At 35.9% G+C, this 23,259-nt stretch overlaps 3 protein-coding genes across 3 annotated transcripts; all 3 read left to right on the forward strand.

The window, feature by feature from the left end:
• Window positions 1-4,143: 4,143 nt before the first annotated feature.
• On the forward strand, window positions 4,144-6,856 carry LOC126803951 (F-box/kelch-repeat protein At3g61590). The gene is made up of 2 exons (XM_050531691.1): window positions 4,144-4,399; window positions 5,548-6,856. Exon 2 carries the CDS (start codon window positions 5,574-5,576, stop codon window positions 6,792-6,794), a length of 1,221 nt encoding a protein of 406 aa, XP_050387648.1. The 5' UTR covers window positions 4,144-4,399; window positions 5,548-5,573; the 3' UTR covers window positions 6,795-6,856.
• Window positions 6,857-10,629: 3,773 nt separating this feature from the next.
• On the forward strand, window positions 10,630-15,001 carry LOC126803653 (putative phosphatidylinositol 4-phosphate 5-kinase 11). The gene is made up of 8 exons (XM_050531423.1): window positions 10,630-10,775; window positions 11,256-11,421; window positions 11,772-11,882; window positions 12,105-12,292; window positions 13,159-13,250; window positions 13,948-14,059; window positions 14,410-14,745; window positions 14,965-15,001. The coding sequence occupies exons 1-8, from the start codon at window positions 10,630-10,632 to the stop codon at window positions 14,999-15,001; spliced, it is 1,188 nt and encodes a 395-aa protein (XP_050387380.1).
• Window positions 15,002-18,089: 3,088 nt separating this feature from the next.
• Window positions 18,090-21,581, forward strand: LOC126803934 (uncharacterized protein At5g41620-like). The gene is made up of 3 exons (XM_050531671.1): window positions 18,090-18,647; window positions 19,287-19,412; window positions 19,986-21,581. Exons 1-3 carry the CDS (start codon window positions 18,333-18,335, stop codon window positions 21,402-21,404), a joined length of 1,860 nt encoding a protein of 619 aa, XP_050387628.1. The 5' UTR covers window positions 18,090-18,332; the 3' UTR covers window positions 21,405-21,581.
• Window positions 21,582-23,259: the final 1,678 nt, after the last annotated feature.

Here is a 23,259-nt window from a genome sequence, read left to right on the forward strand (position 1 = left end):
TCCAAAAAACTAAATCTGAAATAACAATATGAAATAATCATAATGCACAATTGCTTCTTTCATTTTCATTGATTAAATTCTTTCTTATATCAGCGAGTGGAGAATGGAGATCTGTTTCTCTTCCACCTCTCCTCAATCTATCAACAAAGAGACTAGCTTTAGAAAGATTGACAAATGACAACTAATTTTATCTTGTGTTGAGTTAAATCAGTTTGGTTTCCTTTCCCTGAATGTTTTGTCCTATCATCTGTTTTATTCAAATTATAAAGTTCCGGGAAGAAAAGAAATTACCACTTTTTTTTTCTTTTTCAGCAAAACAATTCCATTTCCTTCTTTTTTGTGCTCGAATACAAAAAGTTATCTGTCACCAAGCCAAAGTCTTGTTCCATTAGAAGCGTAGAATCCTCATTTCTGGATGTTCAAGACCCCACAAAATGCATATTAGTACCACTAAGTGCTATGCCAAAGCACAAAACAGAAGCACATTTTCCACATTTCATACTTTACCCACAATTTTGTGCGAGACTACGACCACCTTATGCGTACTTTGGTTTCGGAAAACATTATAAATCTGCACTCATTGCATATCTCCAAATTTGTAAGACTTCATGAGTATGTAATAATTTCTCTTTTGGCCATTCAACCATGTGTGATGTCTCTTTTCCTTGCCTTGAGTACTTGATCCACTATGTTTCCTTCACTTCTGGCTTTTCCTATCATGCGTTAGGTCTATGTCCAAAGCCAAGGTATGCTCGACAGGAAAGCTGCAGGCTAAAATTAGTCAACTCTCCATGTCATGTTGCTGTTAACCCAAATTTAGGCATCAACTCATGCGATCTCACTCGGCCAAGCCGATATCTATGTTTTGTTAAAACGATGAAAACGGAAAATTATACATAAACTCGAAATTTATCTCAAAAATCTCATGTATAATTTTATGAGACACTTACCGAGTTTTCCCGAAATCACATTTCAACATTCCATGTTTAAATAAGAGAGTTTGTATTCATACTTCTAAAAATGGTATTTGAATCTACTCACTTAATAAACATCTATTTTACTTTTACAAATACTTAAAATGCTATTTAGACTTCCAAATTTTTCTGAAAATGCCCATAATTAATATATTATTATTAAATATCAAATCAATATATTATTCATTAATATATTTCTAATTCTACTTTTATATTTAGTTATTATAAACAAATCGAAAAATTCTTTAGAATTACATAATCCATCTTCTCAAATTAATTTTCTCTTTTACTATAATATTGTTCATTTTTTTATTCATTAATTTGAAATTCACCAAATAGTAAAATCAACATGAACTTTTTTATATCTCAGACGCAATTTATTAAAAATTATATGTAGCTTTTCAATTGATACATGAAGATTAATAATGTTATTAATTGTATTTTTTAAAAATAAATAATAAAAGTAATTAATTCATCTCATTCAATTTATTATTTTAAATTAGGGTTAGCCTGAAATAAATAAATAAATGATTACGAAAAAGGAAAAATTATAAAATATGTATTTTAAGAATTGTCTTGTTTTTTCACTCTTATATGCTTTTTTGATAATTTCACATGTGTTGAAAAAGACAAAACGAAATTGAAAAAAAAAATAGAGGTCTAAATACTGTTTTGGGAGATAAGAATATAAACTTCATTTAAGTAATACAACCATAACAAAAAACTATAACATGAGGTCAGATCAACGTTCAAAAACAACTTGATTGAAAATTAGCCTGACCTAATTTCATTATTTTTACCTAAACTATAGACGTAACATGCTTAGTTCTTAGGCATCACTTTCATTGATAAATTGGTTGGTACTTGGTAGAAGATCTCTATTTTCAAATCCATGTAAAATCTCAAATGAATTTGGTCGCTTTTCCTTGACAATACCCACACATAACTATTCCGAGTGAGGCCTGACTTTGTGCACAAAGTGGTTAATTTTACCAGAAACGAGATCTGCTCATATATAAAATGCTGGTACAGCCACTACAATTTGTTTAATTTCTTCTTAAACTAGCACAAAAACGAAAACTCTGTTACTCCAAAAGGTCAGTTCTTTGATCTTTGGTTTGCACATTGAGTCGGTTTTCTTTTTTATTTGGATTCAAGCTAGAAAAGTTGATGAGGCTCCACGCACTAGGCAATTAAGCATTATTTATAATTCGATGAGCTGGGTTTATTATAAGATTGTCTAACTTCAGCAATCTGTGTTTGGCATTTTGCAGAAACTGCACCAATAATATTCATATTTCCATTATCATTAATAGTTTTCAGAAATTAACTTTGGGATCGTATATACTAGTAATACTACAGCATGTTCTATTCTTTCTGCTTGTTTGTTTCGTGATCTCTCTTTTGCTTAATTTACTGTTAAGTTTCAGTTGTAAGAAACTAAACATCATATGGCCAGTAACCCGGCCCTTTTGTAATGAGCAAATTCAATTGGCTCTCATAAGATCTGCCTTCGTTTCTTGTATGACTTAATTAATTATGTTTTTGGCTCGATCTAATTGTTTGTTATGCTTCATGTAGTCAATATATATATATATATATATATATATATATATATCAGATTGTTTAGAAGTTATAGAAAAAGATACTCAATAATTCAAAGATAATACAGATATTTTTAAGTAACTCACACATTTTTCATTTCTTACTTATCTCACCAACATCTAATTGATGATCATGCTAGTTATTATCGAAATTAAACTAGTGGCCATATTCCTAAAGATGAAGACAATACACTCTGGGGACGATGTATTATGTACATGATAAGTTACCAGGTTTTGATAGACCGAAACATACATATATAACCGAATTTCCACAAACTTGAATTCAGATTCACTGCCTATCTAAATACTGTAATCTACACCGAACCGGTCGTTTATAAAGTTCTAACAATTTGCTATAGTTCGTTGCACCTATTAAATTTTTGGAATGTAAAATCAGCAAAATGGATTAAGAAATATTTAAACAAAATAGAATGGTAAAAAGAAAGATAGTGGTTTAGAACTATCAAAGATATAATATGAACTCATGGGGTTTGGTCTAGTGGTGAAAAACATAATAAGCTTGCTTGTTGGGCGAATGTTGCTGAGATACTCTTAGTAGTAATGAAGTATCAGGTTCGATTATCCGTAAATAAAAAACACCAGATAGAGAGGAACTTTTTCACCTTGATATGCTCTAGACCCCGGACTACCGGTCCACCATTTTGAATGCAACCAAAAAAGATATAGTATTAAAAAGAAATTTTTGCAGAATATTCAAAATGACATCTATTTTATTTTATTTTATTTTGGAAACTGATATATTGCTTTGAAAATTTGAATTGAGGAATCAAACGATCAATTCATGCATTTTTCTTCAGTGTAAATAAATTCATTCATAGAATGACAAACGAGATCATTCATGTAAATAATTTTTGAATTTCTTCCGTTTTTCCATCATTCAAATAACTCTAGTTGTTCTTGTAAAAAAAAAAACTCTAGTTGTGAATTTGTCGCACTTTCTTACTTTATCATCAAAGATTTGAAAATTGAAATAGAAGTAGTGACATTTTAGTTAGGTAAAGAAAGGGCCATTGTGCCTCTAACCACCCTAAAGACTCTAAACCCCCCATCACCCTCTCTCTATTACTGTTTTTACACATGGAAAGAGGAATAAAAAGGTTACCCCATGTGGTTTGGTATTAATGTATTATGGACTGCCTTCTTATAGTTGGTAAAGTATATGCCTACTTCACACATGAGCAACACTGCAATTGAATTAAGGGTGCAAAATTGCAATTAGCACTAGGAAATGATGAAGAGAAAAACAACAAATAAAACTAAAGAAAGAAAGGGTTAAAGACACAAGAGGTGATGAGGAAGAGGAAGAGGAAGAGGAAGAGGAAGAGAGCATTATACCTTTCCCAATTTTGGTTGTGTTTTGTTTTGGCCACAAAAATCCTGTTCTTATTCCAAACCCATCAAATACATCGACATAAAAACCACAATGTCTTGAGCTCACTCTCTGTTGTACGCACAGAAGCACTACTCCACCCCCACGCGCCCTCACGCGCCTCTCTCTCTCTCTCACACCCAAACCTCTATACAAGAAAGAAGACGCCTTCCTACCCTGCCTGTCATTTTTGTTGCATCGAAAAAGAAACCGACAATCTCTCTCTCTCTCTCTCTCTCTCTCTCTTTAAATTTGGGTTTAAGACTTTAAGCTGCGGCAAATGGGTCACAACTCATAAGTCAAATCGGGTTTTTGATTGAGAAAGCTTGTGTCTTTGGGCACAACTCATATCGTATTACCTATGCTTCGTTTGAAAGTTGAGTTCTTTGGAGTCTCTGAGCAAATCTAAGCCTACCCATTTGGCCACAGAGGTAAAATTTTCTCTGATGGCTTTCGTTAACGGAATTGGTTTTTTTTTTCTTTCTGTTTTTGCTTATTGTTTTGTGATTTGTGGTTTGTTTATGTCGTCAATGTTAGGTGTGGATTTGGTTTGTTGATGGTGTTTGGTTTATGGTTTTTTGAAGGTTGTGATGTTTGATTGATAGGAATACATGAACTAATTGCTTTTTCATCTAACATTGTTTATTAGCTCATGTCACAAATCAGTTTTGGATTTTGAGTTCCAGAAAATTTTTCTCTTTGGAAAAACAGGAGTATTTGGTCTACTCCTGTCTCCATAACAGTAAGAAATCAGGTAAAGAGTCATATTTTATCATTTTTGGGACAAGTTGATCAATTTGTTTTTTAATTTATGTTAGTTTAAGTTTTGATCAATAAGTACTTGGATGTGGATTACAGAATTTTAGAAAGATTTTTTCATTTTTCTGGGTTCTGGGTTTGCATCATTGCATGCTTTGTCATTGTGTTTGGTTTCTTGTCTGGGTTTGCTTTCACTGGAATGTAATTGAATCTCTGACAGTTCCAAGGTTTTAATTTGGTTATGCTGCATTTATTATATGCAAGGCCATCAGTTACCATGAGTATCTACGTAAGAAATTAATTTCTTACGTGGCTATTTTTTTTCAATTTTCAAATGGAATGCTTGGAGGTGTAAGGCACGAGATTGGTTTGGATATTCTAATATGAATTTTTGTCAGGGGAATACGGAATAAGAATCTTGGAGGTTGGTTTGATTTTAATGCCCGTACTAGGATTTTGTTTTGTTGTTTCTTCTGCACATATAACGACTCATTGATGGGCTTAAATCTGAGATCTGCATGTTCATTCATGTTTCTTTTCTGTTATGCAAGTATATATATGTAGTGAGGTGGAGGAACTAATAATAGTGAAAATTTAGATAACAGACTTGTATTTTTCATCTGGCTTGTGTTGGTTTAGATCACTGGTTCCATAGGTACAGTATTCTGAGGTGAAGCTTCTCTCACAGTCCTTTTTCTCATCTCGCTTGTATTGGTTAAAGTCATTGGTTCCATATGTATAGTATTCTGAGGTGAATCTCCTCTCAGTCCTTTTTCTGGTGTATCGATAAAGCATAAATGTGTATTTTTTGTATGATCAGGTTTTTTCTGTTTATGCCTCTTGATCATGGCGGAAGAAACATCATGGTTCAGCCATTACCTCGATGACAGGCCAAGAGAGATTGGGGAGTACGAATCATATGCAGAGATGAGTGACGAAGGGAATGAAGAAGTTAATTTAGTGTCAGTTGAATCTTTCCTTCCTGATGAACTGTTGGAACGGATAATAGCATATTTACCAATTGCTAGCATTTTCAGAGCGCAGTCAGTGTGCAAAAGATGGAATGGCATTGTTTGTTCAAAAAAATATATATCCACCAATTCACCCTTGCCACGGCAAAAACCTTGGTACTTTATGTTTACAAGCTGCAATGAACCAGTAGGTTATGCATATGATCCTGTACTTAGAAAGTGGTATGGCATTGAGCTGCCGTGCATTCAGACATCAAATTGGTGCATTGCTTCCTCATGTGGTTTGGTTTGCTTTATGGACAATGATAGTAGAAGTGAGTTATACGTCTGCAACCCTATTACCAATATATACAAGAAGCTTGAGGAGCCTCCTGGCTTGAGATACTCTGATTGTTATAGTGCACTTGCAATTTCGGCTAACAGGATGTCAAGAAGTTATACCATCACAGTGGTGAAATCTAAGCAAGTTCCTGGAAATTTTGTCCAATGGGATGTTTCTGTTCATATATATGATTCTCAGACAACAATGTGGCTGACCCCTGTGAGAGAAGTTTTGACAGGATGGAGAGGTGGGAACGAGGGTGTGGTGTGTGATGGGGTATTGTACTTCTTGATTTACTCAACTGGGGGTGGGGCACCAGAGAATCGTCATGGCCTACTAACCTACAATCTCTCCGCTTGCTCTTCCCACGGGCAGTTGATCCGCAGTTTCATTCCAGTACCTTGTGCTCTCACATGTGGTCGTCTAATGAACTTGAGGGAGAAGCTGGTGATGGTTGGAGGAATTGGGAAACTAGATCGTCCTGACATAATTAAGGGGATTGGTATCTGGGTTCTAAAGGGAAGGGTGTGGCAAGAGATTGCCCGTATGCCTCACAAGTATTTCCAGGGATTTGGAGAATTTGATGAAGTTTTTGCCAGCAGTGGTATAGATGATCTCATATACATCCAAAGCTATGGAGCTCCAGCTCTTCTTCTGTTTGATATGCACTCGAAACATTGGAGATGGTCACAAAAATGTCCCGTAACCAAGAGGTTCCCTCTCCAGCTCTTTACTGGTTTTTCTTTTGAACCTCGGCTTGAAGTAAATCCTTGATATATGTCCCTGTGGATTGATCATTGATCTTGTGGTGGTATAGACCATTCTTTTTCCTGAGATTTTTCCTTTGTTTCTGCAGTCATTTTATTTCTTTCCCTTTACTCTTTTAGCGTCCTTTTGAACGCCATCAGTGTTCTTAAAGCTTTATACACAATCTATAATGTACCTGCAGACAAAACTGCTCATTCATGGTCATTTGGGTATATTATTCTTTGTATTGGTAACATCCAATCCTGAGTTCCTATCAATTATCAAGATATCTATTTGCTTGTGTTTCTTTCTGCGACAAAGCCTACAATGTATGATTCTGGGAATGAGCCAATAACCAAAGTTTCAAGTACCATTTTCCTTGCGTGTATAATGATGTGGCATTATGCATTTTGAAAGTGGAGCATCGACTATGCCAGCTTTGCCTTGCGTGGGTTGGTTGAGAAGTGACGAAGATCCACACTTTGCTTTAAGAATGGTGGATTATACTCGGTGGAGATGTGACGTTGGAAAAGCTTGTGATATTTGTATGAACTTGGTGGGTGATATGGTGCTTTTCCAAATGGACATCCCCTTCTGGCCTATAAAGGCTTGTGTCCACTTCTGAATATTATAAATCATGCATTCACTTATTCTAATGACTTTCTTTATGTTCTTACTTCGAGTAAACTCGCTACTTCACCTCATTTTATTCCCTTTTTAGGGTGAACCCGAGTTTTTGAACGAAATCACTACAAAGAAAAACCACGACCACATCCCAAATGAAAGCTGGATGTTCAAGTTCGAGAGAGAAATGCCATATCGAGTGACAGTAGGATTCATTTCGTAAGCACAAGCATGGGTATATTGAAGAAGATATTTAATCTACAACAAGACTTCAATACGTAATAAAATAGCTTTTTATTGTAAGAGGAGATTCGACGTCTGTAACTCCGTATAGTGATAAAAGATAGACACCAACATGTAATTTAGTAGTTTAATTTGCATTGTTATATAGTAATACCCACATTCTTCAGACATCAGCCATTACATTCTCACTTTTATCCCTTCACAAAGAAACCATTACAATTTTCTATACCATTGAAAATGACTATGACTAGCTCCTTGAATGATGGTGATGATTGTGATTTATTCCTACAGAATTGATGATATTTCATAAACATTTGGACCAGAAAAATCCAATGAGATGATTACAATCAATAATCCATGAAACTCGAGGTTGGCTGGTGCCTCTTATGTAATGTCTATTTCCTTTTGATAAAATAAGTTCAATGGTCCATTTAGATGATGGCAAACCTCTCGCTTTCGTTAAACTATAAGAACAAGAATCCTCTATGATCAACATGGCCGACCTGAGATTTCAAAACCTAAGGCGATATCTAAAAATGGTGTCTTCGTGCTTTAGTAAAAAAAAAACATATAAATAATCTAGTATTGAATTACACATTCATTCATTTAAAATCAAAAGTCTTAATAAGTATTTATATATATCAATAATCAATTACATTGGAGGAGAAAGTTAAAACTATTTAGAAAACGTGGATACCATGTACAATATGACTCTTCTTACATTAAATGAAGATTACAGTTTTTTAGTGCTAACATATAATTACAAGATCCACATGATTTGCATAACTATATAATATCTCTGTGATTAGCAATCTACATCTAATGACTTGATTCTAGGACTTAATTGAAGGAGGAGGATGAGTGATTATTTTTAACCTATTGCATATATATGTATTCATATATATCATTAAAAAAAAGTTGGGCAAGTTTTTAGGGCCTGAGGCGGCCGCTGCTGCAATCTCACCTTAGGTCTGGGCCTAATGATCAATAAGAACAAAAAATTAAGACTGTTATGTTGTATGGATGTACAACATTATATGACATATTTATGCACATAATGGCTCATATTTTGTTGGCTAGATTTTTCATCTTTTGTTGGATAGTGCAAAGGAACAATTTAATCAAATATTCTTCTTTTATATAATCGTGGCTCCATCGATGCACGGTTGTAGCCTAGTATCGTCTTTTGGCTTGTTTCATATCATCAATTCCGCTGAAAGCTCTTCTATGCGCCAAGGTGTAAGTGACTCTTACCAAGTTACTAATTCTTCGGTGCAATTTGCTTTTGAGCAAAACAAAATATGTAAAAATACTATAATGTGAATTGAATGCTCATACATAACAATGTGTCAGCACCCAGCGCTAACACTATTTGATCATGTCGAACCAAGAGGGTTATCAGTTTCCGCTCTCTCCGATGACTTGAGACTTGTAAGTAATTTCTGTCACAGGAAATTATTTCAATCATGACAATATAAAAGTTTACATGTATAATTTGCTTTTTATAGTGACTCCTAAGATCATTGTTTCTAGTAGCTGATGAAAAATGTGATATTTGCACCTAGAGTTTCGACCTTATTGCTTGTAGTCGATAATAATTTCTACTACATTCATGATGTTGTAGTATTAACAAAGGCTCGATCATACTTATTTACATTTCGAAAAAAAAAATTCAGTTCATTAAAAAATTTGTATATACACGACGTGAAAGTACACAGTATAATTTTAGTCATTCATATGTTAGAACCAACGTACATCTGTATTAAAATCATACATCTTAACTATTCTCAGTGTGTCGTGTATTTACATGTCATGTACCAAAGTTTTTTTTTCTTTTTTTTTTTGGAAGAGACCAAAGTTTATCTTTGCTAACAAGTAAAAAGAGATGTTATTCCACGGCCGATGTGTGATTTGACCATAATCGCCATCCAAACCGAGACCTAATTTGGTCAACTGAAAATTAGACCGTTGGTGCAATAGGCTTCTATCACCAGCGCGAAACTTGGTTTGGAATGGCATTCCAAAAACAGCATTGTCTGTTAAGGAAGAGATCTTTAGGCGCGCGGGTGAAAGGTGCAATTGGTTTCAGTATTCAGTCTCAATGGTCAAATCCTCTGTCTCTGTTTGTTCCTCATAACGAAGTAAACGAACCTAAAGCTCATCTCTTAAACCGGGAATGATGCACCATGCAGAAAAAGATAGAAGTAAGGAACAATCAGAAACAAGGCCTAAGTTCTCTAAAAATCCCTTGGAGGCATCAACAAGAATTTTCCCAAAGGTAATATTTTTGTTTCATCGCCCTTAATATGTCTTGTTTGATTTCTGGGAATTTTGTGAAAGAGATGTGTTCAAGAAGCCCATTTAGGTTTGAGGTGGTGGTTGGTTTGATAATGTCAGAAATAGGGAGTCCCCAACTCCCCTTTTTGGCATTTTGCATCAAGTTGATCTTTCTTTCTCTGAATTTGGGTGGTGATCAATGTGTTTTGATTTGCTTGAATCAAGGTGTAGAAGAGGAAATTGGAATAGGGTTTTACAAGATGACAAGGGAATGGAGAAAGTGATATATGATTTAGGAGGTTTTCGAATAATACAGATAGAGATAGGAAAGGGGAAAGTCAGCTGGTTGATCATATATGGTACTCTTTGTCAATATGATTAGGATGGCTAGGATTGAGTAAATTGCAGCTCAATTTGTTCCTGCAGGGTTAACAGTCGAATTGAAAGGTTAGGCCTTATAAGCCTCATATCATATGGCGTTTAGATAAACATCAAGGATATATGAAACCAATTATATCATGTTCATTGCAGAATTATGATGTATGACTGTATGAAGTATTTGCTGTTTACTGCAGTGCATTTTATGTGAAGGAACAACATTTTAGTGGAACAGTTGTGTGCTGTATGGATGACAAGTAATATAATGGATGAAACTTCTTGATAACAAAAGGGCTGCACTTAATGCTGATCCAATCTAGACATTTTCCAGGGAAATTACATGGATGATCTGAAGGAGGAGCTTTCACCGGCTGACTTTAAAGCTGCTAAAAGTAACCGAATCAGATATTCTAGACAAGATTATAGACATCTTCCTTATTTTGCAACAGATTTTGAATGGAAAGATTATAGCCCTGCCGTTTTCAGGTTCCTGCTTAGTTTCCTTTCAAATATATTTGCACTTCAAATTTGATTTCATGTGTTATGTTATCTTGTCAGTTTTCGCAAGTGATGGAGTGTATGTACTAGATAATGAGTATGTAAGAGTGATGCAATTTTATGGACTGAAGCTTAGGGAAGTTGCTTGAGAACTAGGGTGGATTCATGTATTAACCCAACCTTGGAATGTTGCTTAGTTGAGCGCTTAAGTATGGATTATATATGACCCATTAGAGAAACAAATGATCGAATAGATTAGTTAAACCAGACAGGATGCAGAAAGTCATTTTGGGTCAAAATTCTATCGTCCATAGAGATGCACCATGGAGAACTAGTTGAAAGTAAATCCTTTTTGGTCAGTGCTTATATCAAATATAGTTAGAATGCTTCATCTATGTTCAAATACATATTTGTGTCTGTTACTATGTTTCAAATTTGCAGAAACTGTAACAAGCAGATTTTTTACAGACGTATACTAGAGCATGACGGTATTGAATATTCCGATTACCAGTTGTCAGTATGTGGAGATGAGACTCTAAGGGAGGTTTCGTTTTCAATGAAACCTGGTATGATGTTCTTATTATCCAATGACAATCGGTTTGTTGTCAAAACCCTGCGCAAATCTGAGTTGAAGGTATTTATGAATATCCAATGACATTTTACGATGGCTGAAAAGTTACTATTAATAATTTATCATTCTCGTTCAATGGAAACAACTGTGTTTCTTCTATAATGATCCTTGTCGGTTGAAAAATTCTTTCTGCCACTATATTTTTGAATGTGTCCTCTCTGTAGTTTTCATTTGTTCTCCCATTTTTCCCTTGTTGTTTCATTGGATGCAACTGTGTCCAATATCTTTCTTCTTCTAGGAGATTGGATACTGAGGTTTAGTTCTAATCTAAAGTTAATGAACAAAGATATTCTCTCTTGCATCAATATCTTGATCAGTCTACTGAGAAATTTGCAATTTGATATTCCTTATAGATACACCTAGAGATGCTTCCCAACTACTACCACCATATTATGAAGTTCGGATCCTCAATAATAGTTAAACTCTACGGACTTCATGTTGTCAGGCCAGCAGGGGGTATTAAGGTATGATGTTCTCGATACCTTTACAATTGAAGTTTTCTTATAAATGCCTATGATGGTTTTTGATGTATTATTGTTAATCCAATGAAGGAATTTCATACCATATGTGCAAGGTAGCGTAGATATTTCTACCTCTTAAAAATTAAATTCCAATGCAAAATATTCCTTTAATTAGCATTGATATTTTCCTCGGATCATCACAATGCTGTTAATTTCAATGAGCAGGTTTACTTTGGTGTTTACAAAAACATAGTCCCATCGGATATTTCCATATTTGAGCATTATGATCTCAAAGGCTCTGCAAAAGGTCGAGCAGAGAACAAAATCATTGTTCATGAGAGACCTGTACATAAGGATATGGATTTTGATTTTTACTTCTACCTGGATCCATTGGTCCGAGCTCGGCTGTTAGCGTAAGTTCCTTACTCTGTCGATCATTTCTCTGAACATCTTGCCTTATGAAAACTTTATAGTTTGAACTTGCAATACCTTATTAAATAGATTTCTGTAATTTAGGTTTGGATTGCTCTTTGATTATATACTTTACCTGAAGGTAATAGATTACTTACTAGAACCTGTGTGGTAGCTTTCTGCTTTTATCTATCTTCTAAGTTCTAATCGTTATAACAAACCTTTTACAACCTTACCCCATATATCGCTATTAATTATCTGGAGATCTTTACATAAGGAAGTTTGCTTTCGTTTTTCTTCTTGTTATGTGCTGTTGCAATTCGCATAGTTGCCACATTGCCATTGCAAACTTTTAGTAGTAGAAGAAAAAGAAATTATGTCTCGACTCCATTCTACCTTGGATGTCCAGTGATATGATCTCTAAATTCTGATACTTTTGCTCTCTGTTGCACTTCAGTTGCTCTAAAGTCTCATTTTCTAATTATCTTTTATTAATTTATATGGAACCCTTTAATTTTTTTTTAAGAAAGTATGGAACCCTTTCATAGATATGGCTATATGGGAAAGGCAGTTTTACCCTACTATGATGTTTATTTAGAAGTGGACCACAAGAGTGTTTCTTACCGAGGTAGTGAATAAACTAAATAAAAAGGTCTGCTTAGAAGTTATACTCAGACATGCATGCATGACTGATTTAAAGGACTTTATCAGTGGTATAAATTTGATCTAATATTTTTATCAAATATAAAAAATAGGTTATTAATCTTATAAGCTGATATTCAACAGGGTGCGTAGATGTCATTTGTTACTGATATATGAATCCCTTTCTCATTCGTCACCAGCTTCTTTCTTGCTTATTATTTTATAGGCAAATCAAGTATGACTGTGAATTTTTGGAAGCTGAAGGCATCATGGATTACAGTTTGTTTCTTGCTATACAAATAGAGTCTCCACATGAAGGTATCCCTTTCCACTTCCTGGGTTTTTTTTTTTCTTGTGGACATGCAATTAATTTGTAGTTTTTTGTAGCATAAAAATTTATACAGAGATATTGAAAGTTTAATATATAAAAACAGTACCCTTACATTTCAACTTTTGTGTAGAAAAGCTAAATTTGTTTTGATGAGAAGCGAATATTTTACTTCCTGTTGTTCTTGTAGTGTCAAGAATAGTGTTGGAAAGTAATGTGGACATTATCAGTTTGCTTTTGTTGCATCGACTGTTTCGATCATAAAATACATAACATGGAACAATAATTTACATTGTTAGACATGTTATTTGTTAATAAATCAGGTATTTGTGTCGGAAAATTTGTTTGAAGCTATCCAGCTGTCAAAGTTTTCATTTAATATGATCATAACAGTAGTTCTTTTTGTACTTCATTTTCTTGTGAAATTCCGAGCCTTGAATGGTAGTTTGATACAAAAGCTGGAACGTTTATGTTTCAATTTCAAAAAGAATTTTTATGTTTGAGCTGATTTTAATTTCTTTATGCGACTCTCTCTCTCTCTCTCTCTCTCTCTCTCTCTCTCGGTCTTCCCACTTATACTAGGAAATGTATATAAACCTCCATTTATGTTATTGGTACTTTCAGTTCATAAAAGAAGTTCCAGAAGGACTGATAAAGAGATAAAGGAAACCAGAACGACTCTTAAAGAGATAATGGAACGAATTTCCAGAAGGACTGATAAAGTGATGATGAACGATACTTCAGAAGGAAGTGAAAGCTTGGAGTTGACTCTTGCTGATATTTGCAACCTACTTGACAGGTTATATTGTCTCCATCCTCTTCCTTCCCCAAGGCACTTATCACACTGCTAGTAATTTGAAGCTGTCATAAATGAAGTATCATTTTTTCCTAACCCAGTTGCTGATCTCCTCTTACTTATCACATTTGCATATGACAAAGCTACTGCTGAGTTTGTGATGGTTATGCTGATAATCAGTGTTGATTTCAATGTTTCCGAATTTGGAAAACATACCATCTTTCCTATTTTTATAGAAACATGAAGAGACTTGTAAAAACAAAATCATAGATAGATTTAGTCCAAATTAAAATTCAATTTCACAAATATGTTTTAGTGAAAGTGATCAAGAGCTCATTGCCCTTCCACTGCAGGCCTGGTTATAAATTTGGTTCAAGCCTGCCAGCATGCGCTGTCCGGGACTGCAGGAAAGAAATGGTGGGAGGTTCGAGATCATATAAGGCCAGGGGCTCTAGAACTAGAACACACTCATCTGCACAGGAATGCTTCAATGTTCTTCTATTTTTTGGAATAATAGATATTTGTCAGAGTTATAATATGAGAAAACGCCTTGAGCATGCCTGCAAGTCCATCAAATATGACTCGAAGTCCATTAAAACCGTGAACCCCAAAGCTTATTCTTCTCGGTTTCAAGAGTTTATCAGCGAAGTATTTCTACCTGAAGAGTCAGACGGCTTTTCTAATAAACGGTATGTTGTGCTACTACCTCTTGATTCATATCCCCTACATTTACCAAATTTAATCTATTCATGTTTGAACATGCTATGGTCCTCATTAATTTATTTTCACTAGAGTAAACACTCACATGTATCAAACACATTATATATTTTGAGAAAATTTGAGAAGTCTACTTTTATTTTAAATTTCACATTGGTTGTCATCGATCTTGACTTAAATTATCTGTACAGCTATGAAGGGTTTCTAGCTGTTAGGGATGCATTTTGATTGAACTCTTAATACGTTTGTTGACAGGGTCTCAGCCTCATCACCGTCAAAGATTTCTGTTAGATGACCCTTTTAGACAACTTAGTGAGGTTCCTTAAGACCAATTAATCCTAAAGTGAAGCTATCTCATGATCGGACTGTGATAAAGTTTGATGCAATATTACGATCGAGTTGTGACTGTAATGTTTGTAAAGAAAAGAAATCAAGATGGATATTAACTGATATGGACATGCTTAAATGGAGAAGTCATATACTAGACTACTACTGCTGCTGTAAATTTGTCTATGATTCATAAACCTCATGTAAATCTGCATGTAATGTTGTTCATGGTAGAGTTCTGAAGTACAGAAATAAGAATTTTCGACTTGCAGTCTTTTGTGAATATATATAGCTATATATAGATATGTGTTTGATTTATATGGGAGCTAATATAATTAAAACTAACCAAGTTGCGACAAAATCTTGTATCCACTGCCTTCAGTAGTTCACAACCTTTCTGTACCATATATCTGTTTACAGATTCACAGTGGCACACTGATTCTCAGTATTTCTACTCCGCTTATACTTTAGTTCGTGTTGGTGCTGAAGTTTAAAACAAAACATAACTACTGAAGGGTAATTATTCTAGTACTCTTCTCAACTCTGAACGTTCTAGTTCTACACCAGAAGAAAAAGAACAGACCTATTACTGTTTTCCACTTTTCCTCGACAAAGGTGTAGCATTTAGTTGCTTTGATTTCTTATGAGAATCAGATATCGACGTTTTATTCCAAGTTCCGGTTGAGCAGCTACTGCTCCTAAATGAGGTATAGAAACTAGATAAGCCATAAAAATTGAAGGGTAGCCACTTTTTACATGTTTCTTATGTGATCTGATGATTAGTTCCATTTCAACTGTGATATGATACAGGCATGCCATACAGAAAGTTAACATGAAACTTGTAGCAGAAGAGGGATGTTGAAAGGGCTAGGCACAATTTACAAAGACTTAGAATGAAAGTACCATGTTACTATGTTAGACTCCCTAATAATCATTGCCCATGTTAGATAAGAAAAACAATGGAGTGTTCTAGATGTTCATCAAAAGAACGCACTTGGACCATGTTTTCTGTCAAAAACTAAACCATACCAGTGGTCCAATTATGATTTTACGTGGTCCTTCATTCTTTCATGAAATTCATATAGCAAGTTGTACGTTCATGCAAAGGAGACGTGAACATGGTGTACTCAATGTTAAGAACTTGCTGCATTTCCTCCTTCCGTTGCAGCATGGTTTTGTGACTACCATTACCATTATTGATACGAATGAAAACAAGCTACGCCAGCTGATGCGATGATCTCCATTTGTTCATTTCAGAAATGTTGCTAAGTGCAACCGGAATTAATCTCGGGTTAGGAGAATCCCCATCAACAGTAGGTTGTGCTTAAGTCTTACATGATAACTCTCCACAATGACCTCTTGCAGGTTGGGCAAAATTTTCAAGTTTTCTCTAGATTGGTCTTTTGCAACAAGATTTGAAATCTGAAAACTGAATAAAAAGAATACAAAAGAAAACCAGAAATGCTAAAGCAACCCACATCTGAGATGACAAACAATACTTATTGTCAGCTGCAGACAAAGAGAAGAGAGACAACAATATGAATCTAGTCACCTAACTATGTTTGTACAAATGCATGAATAGGCTGAGGACCACAAAATAATAGGTTTTTGTTTTAACTGGTCCTGCTGGTGGACCAATACTGCTGAGTTTTGGCTTCAACTGTGGATTTGCTCAGTTCCAGAATAGTGGACAACTAGCTTCCATTGAAATATCCCCAGACTGATCAAGTGAGCTTCAACTACAAACTTGACATAAATCTCTGAATTGTGCATAAATGTTGATTCTGATTATTTTGTTGGGATGATGTTCTACATGGGAGACCACTGAGTTTTTTTTTTCCCAAGAACTTGGAGATGAAAAACCACATTAGAGCACATTCAAGATGGTTAAGTTGAAGATAAAATTGGGGACCAAAAGAAAGTTAGACCCAGATTGCGATGTTCTTGAAAACAAGCATCCATTGATATCATCGGAAGTGTTTTGAGCGGGTTCAGAATGGAGTAAAGCAACAAGTGAACAGGGTGATAAGTTTCTAACGAATTCTGCAAATCAAATGCATCAACATTTTGTTCGAGTCGAACAAAGTGTTTGGAGGTGAACACGATGCTCAATTGATCAACAATAACATGCTAAGGAGCTATTAGAGTATTTGGATAATTGGATTTCTTTGCCAAGATAGTCTTACAAGCTAGTATAGCTAGCCTAGGATGCAGGGCATAGGCACACCAGGAAAGCAAGAAGAGGGCCATTATTGTATTGAATCATTGAATGCATATCTTGTCATTTTTCTCTCTAAGAATCCAAGATAGTCTACCAATTTATCTTACCGTGTTGAGTGAAAATTTGAAACATGGGACTAGCTAGCATATCATTGTAGCCTTTCTAGCCTTTGATTTTAGCTTAAGGTCCCCAAGAAAATCATATGCTATAAAGAAATAGTGTAACATTGAGAATGAGAATCTGTGATCTTTGACAACATCAAACTTTCCAAAAGAAAGGAGATGGTTCTATCTATTCATCTATCATCTGCATTTCTCTTTTGGTCCAAGTTGTAGCTGATCCAGCAAGCTCTGATTTCCAGACACTTAACCTAAAATTACCTAAAGTTGTTAGTGCTCATGTAAATGGTAACATTTTCCAAAGAAGTAAGCTTTACCAAAACAAAAGCTCTCCCATACAAATCAAGTTTTGACATTTGAATTGAGGGTCATCAGGCTTGTTCTTCACCGTTGTTGACATAAAGGAAAAACCTTTTTACAGTTTTACTCCAGCAAAAGATGAAGGTAAAAAAGAATAAGGGAAAGACTGTCCCTATATGAGATGTCCAAATCTCTGTGCTACCGCTGAGTTGGCAAAACCTAGGGGAATAGGGGGAAGGGGACAAAGAAACAAAAAACATAAAACCTCACATAGAGAAAAAGAGAGATTCACAAAATGTAGGACAGAGCTGAGACTCAAGAGTCAAGAGACAGAGAAAGAAAGAAGACCACCTCAAAGATTCGGAAAATTCTAGTGCATGCTATATATCTCAATTGTAGATGTAGAATAGATTAACCTCAAAGATTCTAGCTTTTTCGAGAAACTGAAGAAACAGAACATGGGTTTTGAGTTTGAGTTTGAGTTTGAGTTTCAGAGAGAGAGAGAGAGAGTAGAATCCACATATTGAATTGAGATTTCAGAGAGAGAGAAGAAAAGGGTGCAGCAGAAAAAGAAAGAAAAAAGCGAGGTTTGATGGTGAAAAAGTTGAAGCGCGGAGTATTTGTTGGGAAGACAAGAGGAGGGGTTTGTACTACGCCACCGCCCATTTGGAGACTCGAGTTCTGTTCTGAGCCTCATACTAACAAACCCAACAACTCAGAGTTTCTCGACCTGAAAACCACAACCACATCAATCTCTTCTAGAAATCTCTGTGCTAGTCTCTGGGAAATCGAGTCTTACCAGAACCCACTTGCCCAAATGAGCAGAGCAGGAGCTAGACTTGGCCATAAGCACAGGAAGAACAATGGGGCTGAGCTTGAAAGTCCTAATAGGGAGCCTCATGATCAGGTAGACCAAACTAGTAATGGAGTGTTTAGTTTGAGCTTGTGGATTTTGTCATATATTGTTTAGTTATGCTTTTGTCTAAATTCAAAGTGTTTGGCTTTTTTTGGACAATAGTTGTTTTCTGGTAAATGTTTCAAAGCTTGACATAGAAATGGCATGTGTTTCTTAAAGTTCTGCTGATTTGGGATTGCTTGCTATATAGTTTCAGCCAGTTGCTACATTCACTGACATTTCGGTTGATTAGCTGTATTGTTTCCAGTATTTGCAGGTTACTTTTGATTCTGTAACTTCCGAACCATCATGTTTTGTGTCGATAATTTCTAAATTCTGCAGCACTTGCGATTGTTGGTTGTATATATATATGTTTTGTGATATTTCCATGGCTCTGGATGAGGGAATTAGATTTGTTCTTGTTGGTGCAAGTGGTTGGTTTGTCCAGTTTAACTGTCCATGGTTAATGTGTTAAGCATAGAACTAACTTGAACCAACAATGAAGCAGCATCAGTAATACAGGAATGCTGTAACATTCAGAAGAACGAGTAGACTAGCTATATGAGACTATGAAAGTTTTGCTGTGATTTATACTGCTTTGAAGCTCTGTATATATCTAATTACTGATTCTTTCCCTTTGTCTCATTACAGCCAGCAAGTGCAAGCAGTTTGAGGAAGTTTGTATCCACGTCACTGATACAGCACCATCAAGCAGTTGAGAGCAATGGTCGTGCTTTGTGGCCCCGATCCCCTTCTAGTTGTGGTAGTTCAATGCAGGTGTGTAATTTGTCATTTTGTTTGTCTAAAGTTAAAAATCTTCTTCTTTTTATTGTTTGGTTGAAGATGTTATGTAACTAGAAAGGCGATAAAATAACTCATTGAATATTATAAATGAACAACGTAGAAGAATGAGGATATGAGTTCAGTATAAGGGTAGTAAGTAAAGAAATGACAATGATTGATACATGAGATTCCAACTCCTCAAACTTTTCAAAATCAAGAGGGTTATCTTTATCTTTTTTTGTAAAGTCCTTGAGTGTTTGCCATCAAGCAGGTGAGAGCAATGCATATGTAGATAACTAATCTCTAGTTAGAATGCAACTGTGTGTTGAAAGAAATTATGGAAAAGTATAGAAATGTTTTGAAACAAAAAAAGATGGACAGGAGTCTTATGAGTTATGACAGAACGTTGAAGTATAAGATCAACGCATTATGCCCTCTTAGTACAATTTAAATGCGTATATCATACTTTGATAGTGAGAAGAAGGAACATCAGTTTGTGCCGAAGCTAATTCACCCCATATCTGTGTTTGGTGGAGTGAAATCTCAGATAGCCTTTGATTTTTGTAGGTCGCACCATATAAGGGAAGGAAGGGTGAGTCAAGTTGTGGTCTTAAAACATCCACAGAATTACTTAAAGTACTCAACCGTATCTGGAGTCTTGAAGAACAACATGCTTCTAATATATCATTGGTAAAAGCACTGAAAATGGAACTACATCATTCTCAGGGTATAATTGACCAGTTGGTGCATGAAAAGCAATGGGATAGGCAAGAAATGAATGACTTGATGAAGCAAGTTTCAGATCATAGTCGAATCAAAGCTGCTGTTCAGTTGGTTAAGGATGAGCTAGAAGGTGAAAGGAAGTTGAAAAAGCATTCAGAGAGCCTACATCGCAAGCTAGCTCGGGAGCTTTCTGAAGTGAAATTTGCTTTCTCCAATGCTTTGAGAGAGCTTGAAAGGGAGAAGAAAGCACGTATCCTTATGGAAAACCTGTGCGATGAGTTTTCCAAGGGAATAAGAGAGTATGAGCAAGAGGTGCGTTCTCTGAAGCACAGTCCTGAAAAAGAGCAGAGTGGTGTGGTTAGTTCTGAAAGATTGATTCTCCATATTTCAGAAGCATGGTTTGATGAACGGATGCAAATGAAGATAGCTGAAGGTCAGAATGATCTTGGAGAGAAGAATACAATTGTGGACAAGTTAGGTTTTGATATAGAGAGCTTTCTTGAAGCTAAACGATCTGTTGACTCAAAGTTAAATATTGAGTTATCCCAAAAAAAGCTTAGGGAAAACTGCTCACGCCGACTTTCATTAGAGTCCTTTCCCTTGAATGAGGCTGTAAGCGCACCACGAAATGCTGCTGAAGATTCTACTGATAGTGATTCCCACTATTTACAAGCAGCCAGGAGTGCTAGTGGAAAACAAACCGGACGAAGCTCTAGACAAAGGAACAATAATGATGCGAAGGGGCAGTATGGAGGAATAGATAAATCGAGTTCCATGAAGAAACAGGCAGAGGAGCACATTAAGGGGAATGTCATTTCTGGTTTTCAAGGGCAGTTTAAACAACACATGGCAAAAACCATGTCCTGTGATGGAAACAGGATCCTGTTTGCAGACAGGGAAGATGGCGAGCTGGGAGAAGAGAATCCAGCTATGATTGACAATCTTGGAGAATCTGTATCCTGTGATGCAATCAGAGAAGGTCTGCATGAAACAGAAAGCATAAGGGTGGAAACACATGGACTAAAATCCAATCATCCTGACACTAACTGCAGGGTGAAAGGTTGTGTCCAGTCTGTGTTCACAGGTAATGCTAGTCCAATTCAGAAATGGAAGTCTAACTTAACAGTCCCCGATTTTGGAAAACCTGAATCTTCCTTGGATTGGCCCCCAGACCTCGACGAAAATACCTTGATGGCAAAATTACTTGAAGCAAGGTTAGAAGCAAAGAACTCGCGCACCAGAAGTTCTAAAGGGCTGTTGTAGTTTGATGACACTTGTAGATCTGCTCGTAGTAAGCTTCTCATCGAGAACTGCTGATCCTTTGCTTGAGGCCTGGATCTTTGTAAACTTAGGTTCTTGTTCAATGTTAAACGAAATGCAGAACAATTCTGTTTCCCCTGGTAAATTTAGAGTTACACTGTACATGAGAATTGTTTTGTATCTATCTTATTCATAACTAATCCAAAAATGCATGGTTCTTTCCATCTTTCAGCCATGGATATTAAAATGAGGTTGATTCTAATTCTAAATTGTTCTTTGTTGCATATATCATAGTAACCAGGACCACATTCAGTGAGATGATCATGAAAGCTACTATCATCTACTATCTAGATGGTAACATGAGACAATTGTAGCTATATCAGTGCCACATTTCATTTTCTAATTTCTATGAATGATAATAGTTTATTTAGGAGCTTCCAATTGCTTTTGACCATATAGCTAAAGAACCAAACTTTCATAGTTTAATTTACCATGACCTGGTACTTGATCTCTGAGAATTTAAAACCCAAAAGCAATACCAGATTCTGATGAGTGCTGAGTATATATAAACATTAGCCTCCCATTCCCAATTATGTTGATTGAAGTCATGAAACAGTTTGTTAATTTGTTATAAGGCTATTGCCATTCACATGGGAAGTGTTCAAGTTATTGAATAAGTGACCCGGAATTTCTGGTATACCAGGTGGTGACTGGTGAGTGTGACTGGACTACTTGTAAGCATGGTTTTCTTCTCCCAGATCACTGGCTTATATTGCCTACATTAGCAAAGTTAAATTGATTGTGGCTTATAAACTTATAATTATGTTGCCTACTATGTTTTGTCTGTTAAAAGATGGTGATTCCTGATCAAAGAATTTCTTTTTCATTATCCATTAAGCAAATTGTGCCTATAAAGAACACGATGATTGTGCGGGATGATGTTCAAAGCTAATTAAGCTTACAAACATTCAAATGTAGTGGACCACTATGGAAAAGCAACTACGTACGTTGGAATAAACTTGGTTTAGATGAATCGAAGCATGCATGACGCTTATCACGATCAAAATTTTTCTTCCTCCATAATTAAGAGAAACATGGAGATTAGAGCATTCAACTGAAGCAAACGACGATGAGTCAATTTAAAAACGACTAGATGCCCTCTAACGCGTTGATGACTGCTTGTTAGTATCTAACTGCTAGATGTAGAGAACCAACCAATTTGGAGGATTGAACATATCGTGAGTTAGGAGCTGGAACAGCTGTGTTGAATAGCTGGTAAAGCATAAACATGGTAGAGCTAACAGCTAGATTTAATCATTAGGATTAGTGCTATACAACAACACAATATTCTCCAATCTTTCCTATAAATAGATAGCTTAGCTTGTATCAATTCGATATATCAATAATAATCAATATAGCAACTTATTCCACTTGGTATCAGAGCCAATCTTTTCTATTTTCTGTTTTTGGGTTCGTAATCTTACCTTTTAGAACCGGCAATGTTCTTGCAGCAGCGCCTTCCTCTATCCTTGTCGGAATCATCCGACGACGTCGGCACTCCGCGGCGCGTCCAGCTGCTCGTCACTCTCTGCCTCCAGCGCCGCTTCGTCCGCTGCCTCCGCCTCCAAGCGCTACCTCACCGGCCCGCATCAAGCTCTCCACCACACCAATTTCCGGCTCCACCTCACCGGCTCGAGCTCTCCATCCGATCGAATTGGGCAAAGGCAGAAGCAAGAGGGGTTTGGAAAATTTTCGGAGAGGTTTGGGATTGTTTCGGTGATTCAAACCTAAATACCACCCGGTTTTCTTTCAACCCGCCCCGGCCCAGAATTTTTTTGACCCGACCTGACCATAGTCG

This window comes from Argentina anserina, chromosome 7, assembly GCF_933775445.1.
Source record: "Argentina anserina chromosome 7, drPotAnse1.1, whole genome shotgun sequence".
In the NCBI taxonomy this organism is placed as follows: Eukaryota; Viridiplantae; Streptophyta; class Magnoliopsida; order Rosales; family Rosaceae; genus Argentina; species Argentina anserina.

Coding starts and splice junctions, on each gene's coding strand:
- LOC126803653 (XM_050531423.1), top strand. CDS start 10,630: ATGGATGATCTGAAGGAGGAGCTTTCACCGGCTGACTTTAAAGCTGCT. Junction 11,883..12,104: donor GGCCAGCAGGGGGTATTAAG/GTATGATGTTCT, acceptor TTCAATGAGCAG/GTTTACTTTGGTGTTTACAA. Junction 14,060..14,409: donor ATTTGCAACCTACTTGACAG/GTTATATTGTCT, acceptor CTTCCACTGCAG/GCCTGGTTATAAATTTGGTT.
- LOC126803951 (XM_050531691.1), top strand. CDS start 5,574: ATGGCGGAAGAAACATCATGGTTCAGCCATTACCTCGATGACAGGCCA.
- LOC126803934 (XM_050531671.1), top strand. CDS start 18,333: ATGGTGAAAAAGTTGAAGCGCGGAGTATTTGTTGGGAAGACAAGAGGA. Junction 18,648..19,286: donor ATAGGGAGCCTCATGATCAG/GTAGACCAAACT, acceptor GTCTCATTACAG/CCAGCAAGTGCAAGCAGTTT. Junction 19,413..19,985: donor GTTGTGGTAGTTCAATGCAG/GTGTGTAATTTG, acceptor TGATTTTTGTAG/GTCGCACCATATAAGGGAAG.